The sequence below is a fragment of the Talpa europaea genome, assembly GCF_964194135.1.
Source record: "Talpa europaea genome assembly, chromosome: 13".
Classification (NCBI taxonomy): Eukaryota; Metazoa; Chordata; class Mammalia; order Eulipotyphla; family Talpidae; genus Talpa; species Talpa europaea.
Window position 1 is genome coordinate 17,949,505 of NC_140080.1, and position 14,865 is coordinate 17,964,369.

General features: G+C 37.8%; 1 protein-coding gene across 1 annotated transcript in view; it reads left to right on the forward strand.

The window, feature by feature from the left end:
• PRR16 (proline rich 16) overlaps positions 1-14,010 on the forward strand; it is a gene marked incomplete at both ends in the record, with an annotated part of 173,476 nt that extends 159,466 nt beyond the window's left edge. The window contains one exon of the mRNA XM_084252774.1: positions 13,255-14,010. Coding sequence (XP_084108900.1) covers positions 13,255-14,010 — 756 coding nt within the window. The remainder of the gene's footprint in view (positions 1-13,254) is intronic.
• Between the last annotated feature and the right edge of the window lie 855 nt (positions 14,011-14,865).

Here is a 14,865-nt window from a genome sequence, read left to right on the forward strand (position 1 = left end):
TCACTCTCTTTATTCCCCCTCCCTCTCGTCCTAACAATGAGGGAACTGATGACAGAAAGAAAAGACCCAATTTCAACATTACACAACTAATACAAGTCAAAATTATATTTACATCCAAACATTCTACTTTCATAATCTATTGGTTGTCAACATTTTGTAATATTTTCAGTTTTGGTTAAGTGCTATTATTCCTACAGTGTGAAATACAGCACTTAAACATCAAGGAAAGGCATAACAGAGCTTTTCCTAATGTTTTTGAGAAGTGATTTAAATCTTCATAGTCTAAGATAATTTAGATAAATAATATTATAATTTACGTGAATTCTATGCAAAATCATTTATCTCAATATGTGAGGTATGTAAAGTCAAGAAGTCATCTTAACAAATATATAGATAATTCTTTAGAGATATTTTTTAAATGAAGAATTTTAGTTATCTTGCAAGTTTAATACAGCATTTCAATGTCTTATTTCTGATATTTCTGAAAGTATCTTATACTTATAAGATATATGTATATAAGTATATATTAGAAAGACAGAATGATTAGATGTCTCATATATATATATATATATGAGCTTATTTGCAACCCAAATTTATCACTTTGAATGTTTTAAACATGCATCCAACCATAACCAATAAATACCTTATATAAGAAGATTCATTTGCATTTCCTTGTCCTGTCTACTTAAAGACCTGGAAAAAAATGTTTCAGTATTTTTCATTTAATTAACATGTTCATCAGTTTTTTTTTTCATTGTACATTTTTGTTCTAGACAGAAAAGTACAGGATTTCCTGCCTTCAGGAAACCTATGTTCCTGCTAAGGATGCAGATACTGAAGAGGGAGTTACATAGATAAGCTGGAGTCCTCTATGTAGGGCTGTGTTATAGGACTTAAGAACCATCTGGAAGACTACCTTGAACAGGAGATAAGTGGGTCAATTTTTGAAGGTGGGGAAGGAGTGGGGAGAGAGACAGAGAGAGAGAGAGAGAAAGAAGGAAAACAGTGAAAAGTGACTAGGTCTAGGTAGTGAGTGACTTTTACAGAGACCTAGATAGAGGGGCTAGTCTCTCAGGAAGAAATGAAAAAAAAAAATACACAGTAAAGATGTGGGAAAATGCTGGGGTGAAAAGCAGGACCCAGACCTTGAAGCTTTTTGACTTCATTAATTATTTGGTCTCTATCTTAGGAGTCATAGAAAGCCACTTAAAGTTTAATAATTTATATCAAATATATCTATATGATATATATATGTATTAAAGTATAATTGACATGCAACATTATTTTGGTTTCAAGGATACAGCATAATATTTGACATTTGCATGCATATTTATTGAAAGCTCTGCTGACAGTGCAGAGAATTGATTAAGTGGAAGAAAAAGTGGTTTGCATAGAATTTTGTACTTACAGCCTTACTCATGATACTTACAGAATATTTTTTTTCAGCTAGTTTGGCATCAGTAAGGAATATAATACACAACCTGAGCTTTATTTCATTTACACTTTTATAGATGCAAAAAAATAGAGAGATGGAGAGCTGTAAGCTTGTGTTAAAGTTTACAGTTCCATTATCATGAGTTACAATCTCTTCCTGAGCGTTATTAACATAATGGAATCATTTTGAAGTGTACATTCACAAAACACAAGTAGATGAGTCTTTTACCTCTATTAAACTGCTTCAGCAATTATGATGAAGGATGTTGCCTTTTCGACACTTTACTGGAAGCCTCAGTAGCAGCAGCGTGTTGCCTGCTAAAATAACACATCATGTGAAAACACAAAGTCAGCGATGGCACTTCAGCCATTAAAATCTGTGGGTAATGGTTGTTACAGGGGAAAGAAAAATCACAAATACCTCACTTAACTAAAACCAATAGACAAGTAAACATGGGAGTAACATGTAGTCACCCTAATGTGGTTGCATTTAACTACATGCACTAGGTTGTGTTTTGATAGCACTTTCTCTTAGCATTTAATTGTTTCATATTCCTTTATTCTAAACAGTAAGCCTTTGGGCATGTGACATTTCCAAGTGGTTTTTATGAAAATTGGGAGGATTTCTAATTTTATTTAAGAGTAACTCAAAAATGCAAACATCTCCAAGAAAATGATTTAATTTTTATTAAATCTGTTTATTTTCATACATCAGTGTTTATTTTGGGGCAGTGTTTGATTTCTTCCCCCAGGTGTAGTTTCTGTGGTTCTCCCAGCACCACAGCACCCGAGCTTCATCATCATAGTCCCTGTGCTCCTCACTGCCCTGTTTTGACCCCCTCCCCCACTCCTCTGCTGTATGAGTTAGAAAATTATTATTTTTTAAATTTTTTTTAAGATTTATTTATTTATTTATACAAGCACTGGATACAGTCAGAAGTGTGGGAGGGTGAGAGTATTCACCAGAGTGGGAAACAGAACAGGCAGACTGATGAAATACACCGCTGAGGGGAGCAGCAGGCTTGGCAAGAGATGTCTGTCGCGCCATGTGGCACCCTCGCTGGCAGCCAGGGATCGAATTGGCACTGCAGAGGCTGTGGGCAGCTTCACAGCCCAGCGCTCCCGGGGATCCACCTTGGAGGGGAGCCACCAGGGGAGGCCCAAGAAAATTATTTAAATTAAACTAGCAACGTTTTGTTTCATGAGTTAAACATCTTGGTTTTATAAATTGTACACTTAACAGTTTTGGATGATATAGTACTTCAAATGACATAAACTGTTGAAATCTGTATAACTATTTCAAAGCTCCCAGGGTCCATTAACACTTTTGCACAAACCATATCTAGAGTTGATTTTATATTTAGACCTGGTTATCTGTATACTCTCCAGGCTGCAGCTATAAAATTATTAGATATATAATATAAAGAAATGAACCTACTAAAACATGTATATCCATCTGCATTCTCTTTCAAATCACTGACTTAGTACATTTTTTTTTAAATCAAAGTAGCATTAGTTTCTCACTTTATGTTGATTTCAGGCAGTCTTGTAAGTCAGCATCTATATGTATTTCACTGTTTTTACCACCAAAGTCTGATTTGGTGTCACAAATATGAACTTTTTGGAAACTGTCTTTAAAATGCAACCAGTATATAAATTCCATATTCCCTCCCCTGAACCTGGACTCTCGCTGCCTTTGCAGCCTTAACTCTTATTCACGTTCCCTCTCCTGCTTTGTTCAGTACCCTGCTTGTATTTCATATCTCCTTGCTATTGCCTCCGCCAAGAAATGCTCCTTTTCCCTCTTATTTTTTTTTTAAGATTTATTTATGTATGCATACAAGAGCTGCAGTACAGGCCAGAGGTGTGTATGGAGCGGGGTGGGTGAGAGGATTCACCAGAGACAGAGTGGGGAACAGTACAGGCAGACTGATGAAATACACTGCTGAGGGGAGCAGCGGGCGAGACAGGAAAGGTCTGCCGCGCCATGTGGGTTATTCCCTGGCCACTGGTGAGCGAACTTGTGTTGCACAGGCTGCAGATTGCTTCATAGTGCTGTGCTTAACTCCTTGCGCCACCAGGGAGGCCCTTACCTCTAAATTTTCTTATGTTATTTAAGATGTTTCTCATTCCCTAGTTGGAAGCCATCTTTGACCAGTGCTGTCAACTGTCCTGCTTAGAGAAAGTAAATATTCCTTCCACTACTTTCCTATACTTGCAGATGCTTTCAACACCATACCCATCACACTGTCTGATAACTTATTTTTCCATGTTGAGTTCACCTTTTCTCTTTGCTTTTTTTGGTCTATATTATTAGCTGCTATCTGGCTAATCTATGTACATGCAGTCCCCATCTCTAAATCAAGTTCTACTTAAGGATATATAAGTAAACTTCTTTATCATCCCCATCCTATACCTAGTCTGTTCCCAGAAAATAACACCTTTTAACTATTTGTTTTTGTTCTCCAAATAATTAGCTATCTAAATAATATGCTAATATTTCTAAACTTCTAACCATGTCATTTGACATATCTTTATGGTAGATGAAGAACTGTATTTTTTTTACTTTGCACTACTTTGAGGAGAAAAATTGATAACCGGTATCTCAATAGATACCCTCTGAGAGATAAGATGAAACTGTGAAAATAGGATGAGACTCTTATTAATGAACTCATGAAGCATTAAATCCAAATTATTTAAGGTTCAAATGCATTCTCTTCTTAAACATCGTATCTGTCACCCATACAATTTCATTTCTTCCCCATATCAATAATGTATGGCAACTTTTCAATTGAATGTAATTAATCATTATTTTTTATTGGGGGTCATCTGAGTTTCTCTTTTATTGTAAAATAACTTTTTTTAGTGGTATGGCATCAGTGTCATTTTTAAATTATTTTAGTTATTATATTTTTGGATTTGTTATATTTCTTTAATATGCTCTGTTCTCCCTTTCTTGAATTCCGTTTTCACTATGCTGCACTGTATCTTTCACTGTTAAAAAATAGATGCAAAGGAATTAAACTGTTTTTCTTATATCTCAGAACTTTCAAAATGCTGTATAGCATCATCTTGTCCTGAACAAACTATAATTATTTGATTTTCATTTCTTTCTGAGTATCCTTTATTTGTTTGGTGTGATTGACATTTTTTTTTATTACATTCTGATTAGCACTCATCTCTTGTGCTTTTTAGCACTCTTACTTGTGCTTTTTCAACCCTGTGGACATAAGTGAGAGTTTCCACATGAAGTTTCTTATATATGTTGTCAACCATGGAATTTTTCTTCTGTTGTATCTTTCATTTTTTTCATTCTACATTTTCTTTCCTTTTTTTTTTCTTTCTTTTTCTAGAATACCTCAATCAGTCATTGAAGCGCCTAGATTGGTTTTATTGTTTTAACTTTTTTCTTGTATGTTCCATTTTAAAATAAAATTCATTTTGGTTGGGAATATTTCTTCAATTTTATCTTACAACCTTCTCAGGATTTACATTCCAAAATAGTGATCCAGATGTGTAAACTTGAAGCTACAGTGATTCCTGAGTCACAGTGATAACTATTCTTAAATATCCACAATCTAACCTATTTTCTTATATATGCAGTTAAGAAAGAACTCTTGGATTCACCTGCCATCATTCTTTCTTTAAATCTCTGTTTCATTCACCTTCCAAACTCTCCCCTAGACACGCGTAACCACAATTACTTGGACTGATAGACTCAATTTCAAGTTTGAAATACACGTCTCCATTGCACTTGATGTTAGCTATAGATGTTCTTAAGCTTAAGATGGATGTCGTATTGTCCTCTTACCTCCAAATATCTGTGAACAATCTGTGCCCCCTGTCCTACTTCCTTTCATTTTGTTTCCCTTTCATTCCATCATGCCTGTGGTAACCATTCCTTTAGTTGAAACATGATCTGTTGAAATAGTTTCAGCGAAACAGAGAAGTGTAATTATAAGGATACAGTGAGTTCCTTGTCTGGTTAATTTATTCATCTCTCACTTGGCTGCAATAACATCTAACTAACCAAGTAAATGAACTACAGTCCCTTCAGTATGTTTTCCACATGGCAGCTGTAAGAATTACTTCTTCTATGTCTTTCTACCTTTCACGAGTGCTAAGTATTTATTTTATTTTCAAATAATAAAATAGGTTCATATCTGGCATAAAGTAAATTAATGTAGCAAATATGACCCAGGCTTACCAAATCTAAACATTTTATCATAATTCCCTTATATCAAGTTTGAAAAGAACTCAAAAAAATGCCACTATGTAGTTGACATCTCCCAATATACTTGCCTCTTCATCCTGGCTCATGCTTGGTATATGTAATATTAATTTCTTGTTGTATAAGCTAAAATACCTATATTTCTCTGTATAAACAGGGCATGCACATAGAATATGTTTTTGTAACTCTTTTACATTCAGCATCAAGTTGCTGAGGTTTTCCCCTGCCTGTTCCTATACTGATTCTAGCTACTTCATTGAAATACATTTAATTTATTTAACCAATCACTAATAGACACTTCGGTAGTTTCCAGTATTTAGCTCTAACAAAACAGACTCAAAAACCTACAAGGAATGCACTTGTTCTTTTTCAACCCTGTGCACATTAGTTAGAGTTTCTTTATGACCTGTACCATAGGCACTACCTACCTTATCCACTCTATAGGGTATTATGAAAAAGCATCCTAACTGAACTGTTCACTTCTCCCAGGCAACTTGCAAAGTTCCCATTTATTCATATCATCATCAAACAATTGAAATTTTTAGACTGTTTAATTTTTACTGAACTATTAAGTATGAAATTTTATTTATTTTTTCTTCAGTTTGCTCTACCTTGCTTATCAGTGAAATTGTTTTTTAAAAGTTTGATGTTTGCTTCTATGAATTATTTCTTTATACTCTGCACTCCAGTTTTCTCCCGTGTGTGTGTGTGTGTATGTGTGTACATGAACTCTCAATTTTGTTTCATACATTTTTTCACTTACCTTAATATTGATACAGCACTGTTTTGATTAAGAAATATTTAATTTAAATATGTAATACTATATAATTAAATAGCTATATCAAGTTTCCTTTGGTTATTTGCCTGCTGTTTCTTACTTCTATCATTTCATATTCAGCTTTCTGGGTATTTTTTATTTCAATCATGTTTTGAATAAATTATTTTAATATATTCATATTGGTGATGATTGCTAGTATATTTGAAGTTATTTTTCTACTATCATATGCGGTTGTTTCTTTTTAGTCTGCTTTTTCTTTCATTCAGTTGTCCCATTGCTGTATTTTTTCTTGTTTTCTAACAGAAGTAGGAAAGTTTCCTTTATTCACTTTTAATTCTAATTATTATTTGAAAGTTACACATTTACATATGTTATTTCAGTACTTGCAATAAAATTTTTCATGTGCATTCTTTTTTTAAATTTTATTTAAATATTTTATTTTATATAATTCTTACATCTTTTTTCATCTTTGCACAATGTATGCATTTTCATTTTGGTTATATTCCCCATACAATTGCACCCCCCCTTATTTTGAATCTAGTCCTTCCTTTCCCCGCCCCTCCCTGCCCCCCCCCCCGTAGTGTGTCTCTGGTTTATAGTTGCTTGTTGATTTTGATTTTTACTTTGTATTGATTAGTCTTTTTCCTGGTCTCTTATTTTGGTTTTCCAGATTCCTGCTACGAGTGAGACCATCGGTATTTTTCTTTTTCTTTCTGACTAATTTTGCTGAGCCTGATCCCTTCTAGCTCCATCCATGGTGCTGCAAACTGCATGTGTTTATCTTTTTTGATTGCTGAGTAATATTCCATTGTGTATGTACCACATGATCACATGCATTCTTGACTTAAAAAGCCTTGAGTTAGGGGCCTCCCCTGGTGGCATAGTGGTTGAGCGATGGGCTGTGAGGCTGCCCGCAGCTTCTGCAGCGCCAGTTCGTTCCTCGGCCACCAGTGAGGGTCCCACAAAAAAGAAAAAAAAAAAAGCCTTGAGTTAACCAGTACCAGATAGATACTAATTTTTTTTACACACGAAATAGTACAGTGATCTAAACATGCTTTAGCTGGTTATTCTCCAATCAGACTTGTATTTTTCCTAGTGTTTTAATTTTCATTTCCCCTACCCTATCTAAATTAGTTATTAGTACTATGCTATTTTTTGTATTCATTGCTGATTTTGATTTACGTATTCAGTAATTCATTTATTCACCTATTTTTCTTGCATTCCAATCCTTCCTGTGGATTTTTTTAAATATTTTTGTAAATTGTCATTTATCAGTGCTCCTAGCACTGAGCTATAAGGAGTCAGTTTTTATATACTGACAATGTTTATTTCATTCTCACCTTAAAGAAGAATTAAACTACATTATATTTCCAATTCTTTCGATCTAAAGCATATTACTAAATTTTTTTTCAAACTAGTAATGGTTGTATGAAAATCTGTCATTCTGATTTTTGTGACTTCATGAATATTTGGCAGCCCTGTTTCATTGTGGACAATTTTGATTACTGCTTTTCAGTGCCCTATATTTTTGCTATGGTATCTCTGTGTATGAATTTGTTTCCATTTTCCTGTTTGAAACTGACTTCCTTTAATTAGATATTGCTTGAGTTTTGAAAAATTTGAATTTCTCATCTGTTTAAATATTGCTTCTCACACTTCCGGAACTCTTTTTAAAAATAAATAATACTTGATCATAGCATAACTCAGGCTCTTTTTTTTAAAGATTTATTTATGCATACAAGAACTGGAGTGCAGACCATTGATGTGGGGTGTGTGTGTGAGAGGATTCACCAGAGTGAGGAGGAGAACAGGCAGATGTACTGAAATACTCTGCTGAGAGGAGCAGTGGGTGAGGCAGGAGAGGACGGCTGTGCCATGTGGGTAGCTCCCTGGCCAACTGGGGATCGAACTCATGCTGCAGTGGCTGGTGATAGCTTGATAGAGCTGTCTTTATACCCTGAGCTCCCAGGGAGGCCCTAACTCAGGCTCTTACATCCTCGTGGCTACATAGCTCTCCTATTTAATCTCTTGCAGTCCCTTCAGCCAAGAGAATCAGATGCTCTTTTCTACCAAAGGACTTTTATCAGGCTCTTTCCTGAGTGGACTCCCAGAGTTACTCCTTATCTATCACTTAACTGCAGCTCAGCACTGACTTTTCTGATAGTGTCCTCATATTCTCCTTTATCCGGTCTTGTATTTCTCTTCCAGAGCACCTGAAGCTGTGAAGTGGTTAGAAGTTTCTGTTTGAGTACCTAATTTATGTCCATCTACTAGTTTCCTTGCTCCATGAGGGCATTACTTAGTTTGTTTTTGTTTTGTTGTCATTTTGTAGTCAATCAGGAAATAGCATTGCAGAGACTAAACCCAGGCAGAAACCATCAAACCATCGGGGACACAGGCACTACTTATTCAGCAATGATCATCAGTCACTTCCCTTACAGTACCCCAGCTTGCTCTCTTTTGGTGCAGGTATTTAATTTGACAAAAGGCTTAGGGTAGATCACCTCTCCAGGTTTAAGAGCATATGGTACCCCTGAGCCAAGATGGCTCCTGTATATGTCACATCCTTTGTATCCTTATATGTTAATTGCTACAATGTCTGGCCTAGAGCTGGAGACTCTGCTGCCAATTCTGTGCATTATTTATGGATAAATTTCCCCACCACCATCACCATTTTATTCCAGAATAAATGAACAAATATCACTTTAAAAAGTAATGGCTCCAAAAATCAAATTGGAAAGAAAATGCTTTTGCTCATGCTTTACCCAAGGAAATAGCCCTTCCCCCTTGCATTTATTTAACAAGTGTTTGCTGAGGCCCCAGTGAGTTTTCAGTCATGATATTAAGCCTCTCGGACCCAATACTCAAAACAAAGTCCCTGAAATCACTGAGAGTAGAGTCTAGAATGGAACATTATTGGAATGATCACAGTTCTACTGAACATGCAATTAGAAATTATGTGAATGCTTTGAATGGGAGCAGTAAGGTTCCTCGTGAATGCTTAACAAATTAGCTGAAATCTAAGGGGAATTGCAGTAGGGTGAGGAAAGCTTTCTTCACTGAGGGACTCTTGAGCTGTTAAAATCCATAGTTAATTATGTGAAGGGGAGAGGTTAGAACATTTCAAGAAGAAAAATTAGAGTGTGCAAATGCCCTGTGGCAGGAAGTAGATTGAAAATTATGATGGTCTAAAAGAAGACCTGACAGGTTTGAGAACAGAAAGAAAAGGATTAGAATTGAGGATGGGAAGTTATTTAGGGGTGCGAGATAGTGATAGGCTGGCTTGTCGAAAGGATCAGTTTTATTTTCAGATCGTTGTGAGCCATTCTTAAATAACCATTATTAGGAGAAGGGAAGGAAAGTATGTAAATTCACAGCTTAATACATTTATATTAAAAATGAGGACTTTCTAATTATGATTCCTAGTCTTTTTTTTTTAATATTTATTTATTTATTTATACAAGCACCGGGCACAGTCAGAAGCACGGGAGGGTGAGAGAATTCACCAGAGCCAGAGCGGGGAGCAGAACAGGCAGACTGACAAAATACACTGCTGAGGGGAGCAGCGGGCACCTCAGGAGAGGTCTGTCGCGCCCTGTAGGACCCTTGCCAGCGGCTGGGATTGAACCGGTGCTGGAGAGGCTGTGGACAGCTTCGCAGCCCAGCGCTCAACCGTTGCGCCACCAGGAAGGCCTGATTCCTAGTCATTCTTATTTATTTTACTACATTTTGGTATTGTTTGAGCTCCTGAGTTTGTTTATTCCATTCATATGCTGGAAACACTTTCTAATGATATACTCCTACACATTTCGTCTCAACCTCACACTAAATAATGCTGCATTTAATAACTTGAAATCAACCATGGTGGGAATTTATACCATGTATGTTGCAAACTTCAAATCAGGTTTCCCTTACACTTCTATGAACTAGGTGATAAATATTTGCCAGCGCACTACTGAGGCTTTGGAGACCATGTTAAGAACTGATTTTTATCACAGGAGATAAGAAGACATTGAAAGGTTTTAAGCAGGAAGTGGACAAGAACATGTTTCTATTATTTTTGGTCTTCTTTTCCTTTCTTTCTTAACCTTACAGACCTCACCTCATTTACTAGTTTTTACAAGGATTTTGTTCTGTTAACTTATCTGCTATGAATGTTAATGCTGTTATTTGTCTTTGTTATTCTGACTTGCTTTACTACACATAATTCCCTCAAAATCTTTTCCTTTTTGCTATAAATGACAGCATTCCTTATGGCTGAATAATATTCCATAGTATGAATATACATCTTCTTGAGCCTATTCTCTGTCAGTGTTCACTTAGATTGTTTCCATGTCCTATCTTTTATAAATAGCTGCAGTAATCATTATATAGCATGTAGTTTTCCAAGTTGCTGGTTTCACATCATTTGGATAGATGCCCAAGAGAGGGATTGCTGGGTCATTTGGTATTTTCCTTTTTAGTGTTTTAATGTAAATCCAGATTATTTTCCATAATGGCTACACCAGTTACATTCCCGACAACAACGTAACAGAGTTCTGCTTTTTACCCTTTCTCTCCAGCACTTGTTGTTGGGGGGGTCTTTTCAATATATGCAGTTCTCATAGGTGTGAGATAATATCTCCTTGTGGTTTTAACCTGCATCTCTCTTATTGGAAGTGACAACTATTTCAATCTGCTGCCCATTTATTGATTGAGTTGCTTGAGAGCACATTTCTATTTGTAAAAGATCATGGTGACTACAGAAATGAGAGGGAGACACAAGGTGATTCTGGGAGATCCATATGATTCAATAATAGTGGCTCAGACTAGTATCAAACAAAGGAAAATGGAAAATGAGTGGATTTAAGATATGTTTGGCATTAGCATGAACCAGTCACTTAAGACCCTCATCAGGAAGAAGTAGAATCTCTAAGTGCTCACTAATTGTGGATGCTTATGATATTTTTATTCTGAACCCAATCCTGCCACCATATGTCTAAATGCCAGCTTCATAGTTTAACACACTTATACATGTGTAAGAGAGGAGGGAAAATTCTATGCAAGAAGACATGTGAAATGAAGGGACACTCTCCATACAGAAATGAATTACTTTTAAAGTGTCCATGATTTTTCCATCTTTGCAGATAACTAATAGTATACATATGGCAGCTGTGAGAATGGCCAAGATCTCTAACTGCAGGAAGTGTTGGTGGCTGAGAGCTCACTGCTGAGCTCTGAAATCTAGCATTTGAGCACAGACCATGCTTCCCACAACCATACTATACGGTGACTGAATAGGGCAGGGATGCTGATGCAAGGCTGAGTGGGAAGATACCAGAGTCCTCTGATGGGCGCCTTTTACTGCATGACTCCCTAATGGCCTTTGGAAAATTTTCTTTAGAACTGCATTGCTTAAAATGCTTCCACCACCTGGGCCTCCCTGGTGGTGCATAGTCTCAATGCTATCAAGCTATTGCTAGCCACTGGAAGATGACTTTGATCCCCAGCCAGGGAGCTAATCCACATGGCGCAGCAGACCTCTCCTGTCTCGCCTGCAGCTTCCCTCAGCAGTGTATATCAGTAGATCTGCCTGTTCTGCTCCCCCACTTTGTCTCTGGTGAGTCCTCTCACCCCCCACATCTCTGGCCTGTACCCCAACTCCTGTATGCATAAATATTTTTTTTAACGGAGATGCTTCCACCTAATTTTCCTGTTTTCACAATCACTCTCCCTTACTGGTTGTGGGGCCTACATCATGGCCTGATGGATCTGTCAGCCTTCTTCAATTCCCTGTCTCTGCCTTGCTCTGCAGCCAGCCTTGAGTGATGGTGAATCGGGTCCCTTCTCCTAAGTCATAGGTGTCATCTGCAATGCATATTCCTGGGTCCAAGAGATTTTCCATTCCCTTCTTCATGGTCAGACAATTTTGGTTTCTATCCTTTCCTAGAAGCAACAGAGTATTGTTTGTACCCTAAATGTTAGAGGCTTTCTTGCTATGGCTTTCTTGCTTTATGGCTTCTCTTTTGTAGGGGAGAAGGGCCTGACAAATGGATAGGATTTTGTGCATCTGTGCCCATGAGGGACTCTTTCTAGTCTCTGCCCTGCCCTGGGTGTCTCATATGAGAAGCTTATTGAATGGAGGCATAGTGAGCTCAGACCATTGTGTCTGGGCTGCGAGGGATTCTAAACTGTCTTGATAGCATATATCCCACCCGAACCCTTAATTACTCATTAAAGTTTCAGCTCTTACTGCCTTTGGTAGATGCTGAGTCTTTTCCCTGTGATTTACTACCAAAGGTGAGACCGTCCATAATCAATGTATCTTCTCTGTCCCGGAGGCCATGAAGCTCTTTGCAGTTCAACTCATTTGGTTAACTCATGATTTCAGTTCTCTGATGGTCTCAAAATGGTTATAGTTTTGCAGATGATCTGGCTTCTTCTCATTTTTTCCCCGAGGTTAATGTTCTTATAGCTTTCCACATGCTAAGCAGAAGGAAAGCACACACCAGCCTGGTTGTAAAAATCAGTATGCATTTGCATCAGGATTTTATCTTTGGTGAGTGTAGCAGAGTCAGAAATAGAATGTGTACATAAATAATATAATATATTCTAGGCATGTGAAATGATTATATCATCAAACAGTTGACACTCTGTTACAGTAACTACTCTGTAAACTTATTGAATGAAAACAAGGAGCATCAGTAGCACACAAGGCTCTGAGTTAGAAAAGGCTTCCCTTGCAGATGGCAGCAAGACAGGGGGATATTGGCTTCCTGGCTATTTTGTTTCGGTTCATGCTTCAACACAGTGACCTTTTCCTCTTCACCAGGTGGTTGACCAGATCGACACCCTGACCTCTGACCTACAGCTGGAGGATGAGATGACTGACAGCTCCAAAACCGACACCCTGAACAGCAGCTCCAGCGGCACCACAGCCTCCAGCATAGAGAAGATCAAAGTGCAGGCCAACGCCCCTCTCATTAAACCCCCTGCCCACCCTTCCGCCATCCTCACCGTCCTGAGAAAGCCAAATCCTCCACCACCGCCTCCACGGTTGACACCTGTGAAGTGTGAAGACCCCCAAAGGGTGGTGCCCACGGTCCATCCCGTGAAGACCAACGGCACCCTTCTGCGAAACGGAGGCTTACCCGGAGCACCAAGCAAAGTTCCCAATGGAGACCTCTGCTGCGTACCCAGCAGTACCTTGGACAAGGCTCCCGTGCAGCCTCTGATGCACAGACCTGAGAAAGACAGGTGTCCCCAGGCGGGGCCCCGGGAACGCGTCCGGTTCAATGAAAAGGTGCAGTACCATGGCTACTGTCCCGACTGTGACACCCGGTATCACGTGAAAGGCAGGGAGGGGCACCTGCACAGCGAGCCCGGCCTCCCGCCAGGAAAGCTCCCTCACCAAGGCCCACCCCTCCCGCCACCCCCCCATCTTCCACCTTTTCCACTAGAAAATGGGGGACTGGGAATAAGCCACAGTAACAGCTTCCCTCCTCTCAGACCTGCAACTGTGCCTCCGCCTACTGCACCCAAACCACAGAAGACGATCTTGAGGAAATCAACCACCACAACAGTGTGATGTATGCCATTTTTAAAAACTTTTTGTTTTTTTTTTAATTTCTATATTATAAACATAAAATGATAAGTAATGAGCACTTTCTACTCAAGCAATAAAAAGCCCAAATATATTAATCCTGCATTCAGCAAAGTGGCATAAAAATCGCCTGGTAAGTATGCCGTCTATTTTTATCCGGGTTTACATGATTTAAAGCGTTGTACCATCAGAACCCATAGAATATTCTATGAAAGAGCTGAAAATACTAGTTTTGCAATTGACCTATGACAACTGGGGACCTGTCATTTTCAAATGTTTTGATTTACTCTCAGAAATGGGGTTAGATTTGTTTTATTCGCTAACTCATCTATGCATTAAGAATATGCCATTAGCTTTAATCTAATGCTTTTTAATAAGAAATTTTATACTGAATGACTGCTATTTTTTCTGAAGATGTTTTTCACTAGTTTTGCATTATTAAATGCTATAGTTAGCACTGGAAAAGTTATTTTCCATAATATGCAGTTATGATTATATGTTTAGCTGTATATGTAATGAGATATTTCGGTCTGTGGAAATATGTCAATATGTTAGGCCCAGTTCCCCCTTTCAGTTTGGTGGTGGCAGAGCACATGGAACCTCCCTTTTTTATGGAGATGCCTCTGTTACAAATACACAGTAGGAGATAATAGCAAACCAGATGTTCTGAGGATTAAGAGGAAACAGTGGGACATTTAACCCTATGTTAGTACCCATGAAAACAGGTAGCAACTCTGATGGTTTGGGGACCATCACAGTGAGTATATGTCAGAAATTTATAAATTAAATATAATTAATAAACTTTGCACACTGTCCTATTACATACCTCTATTTCGGTAC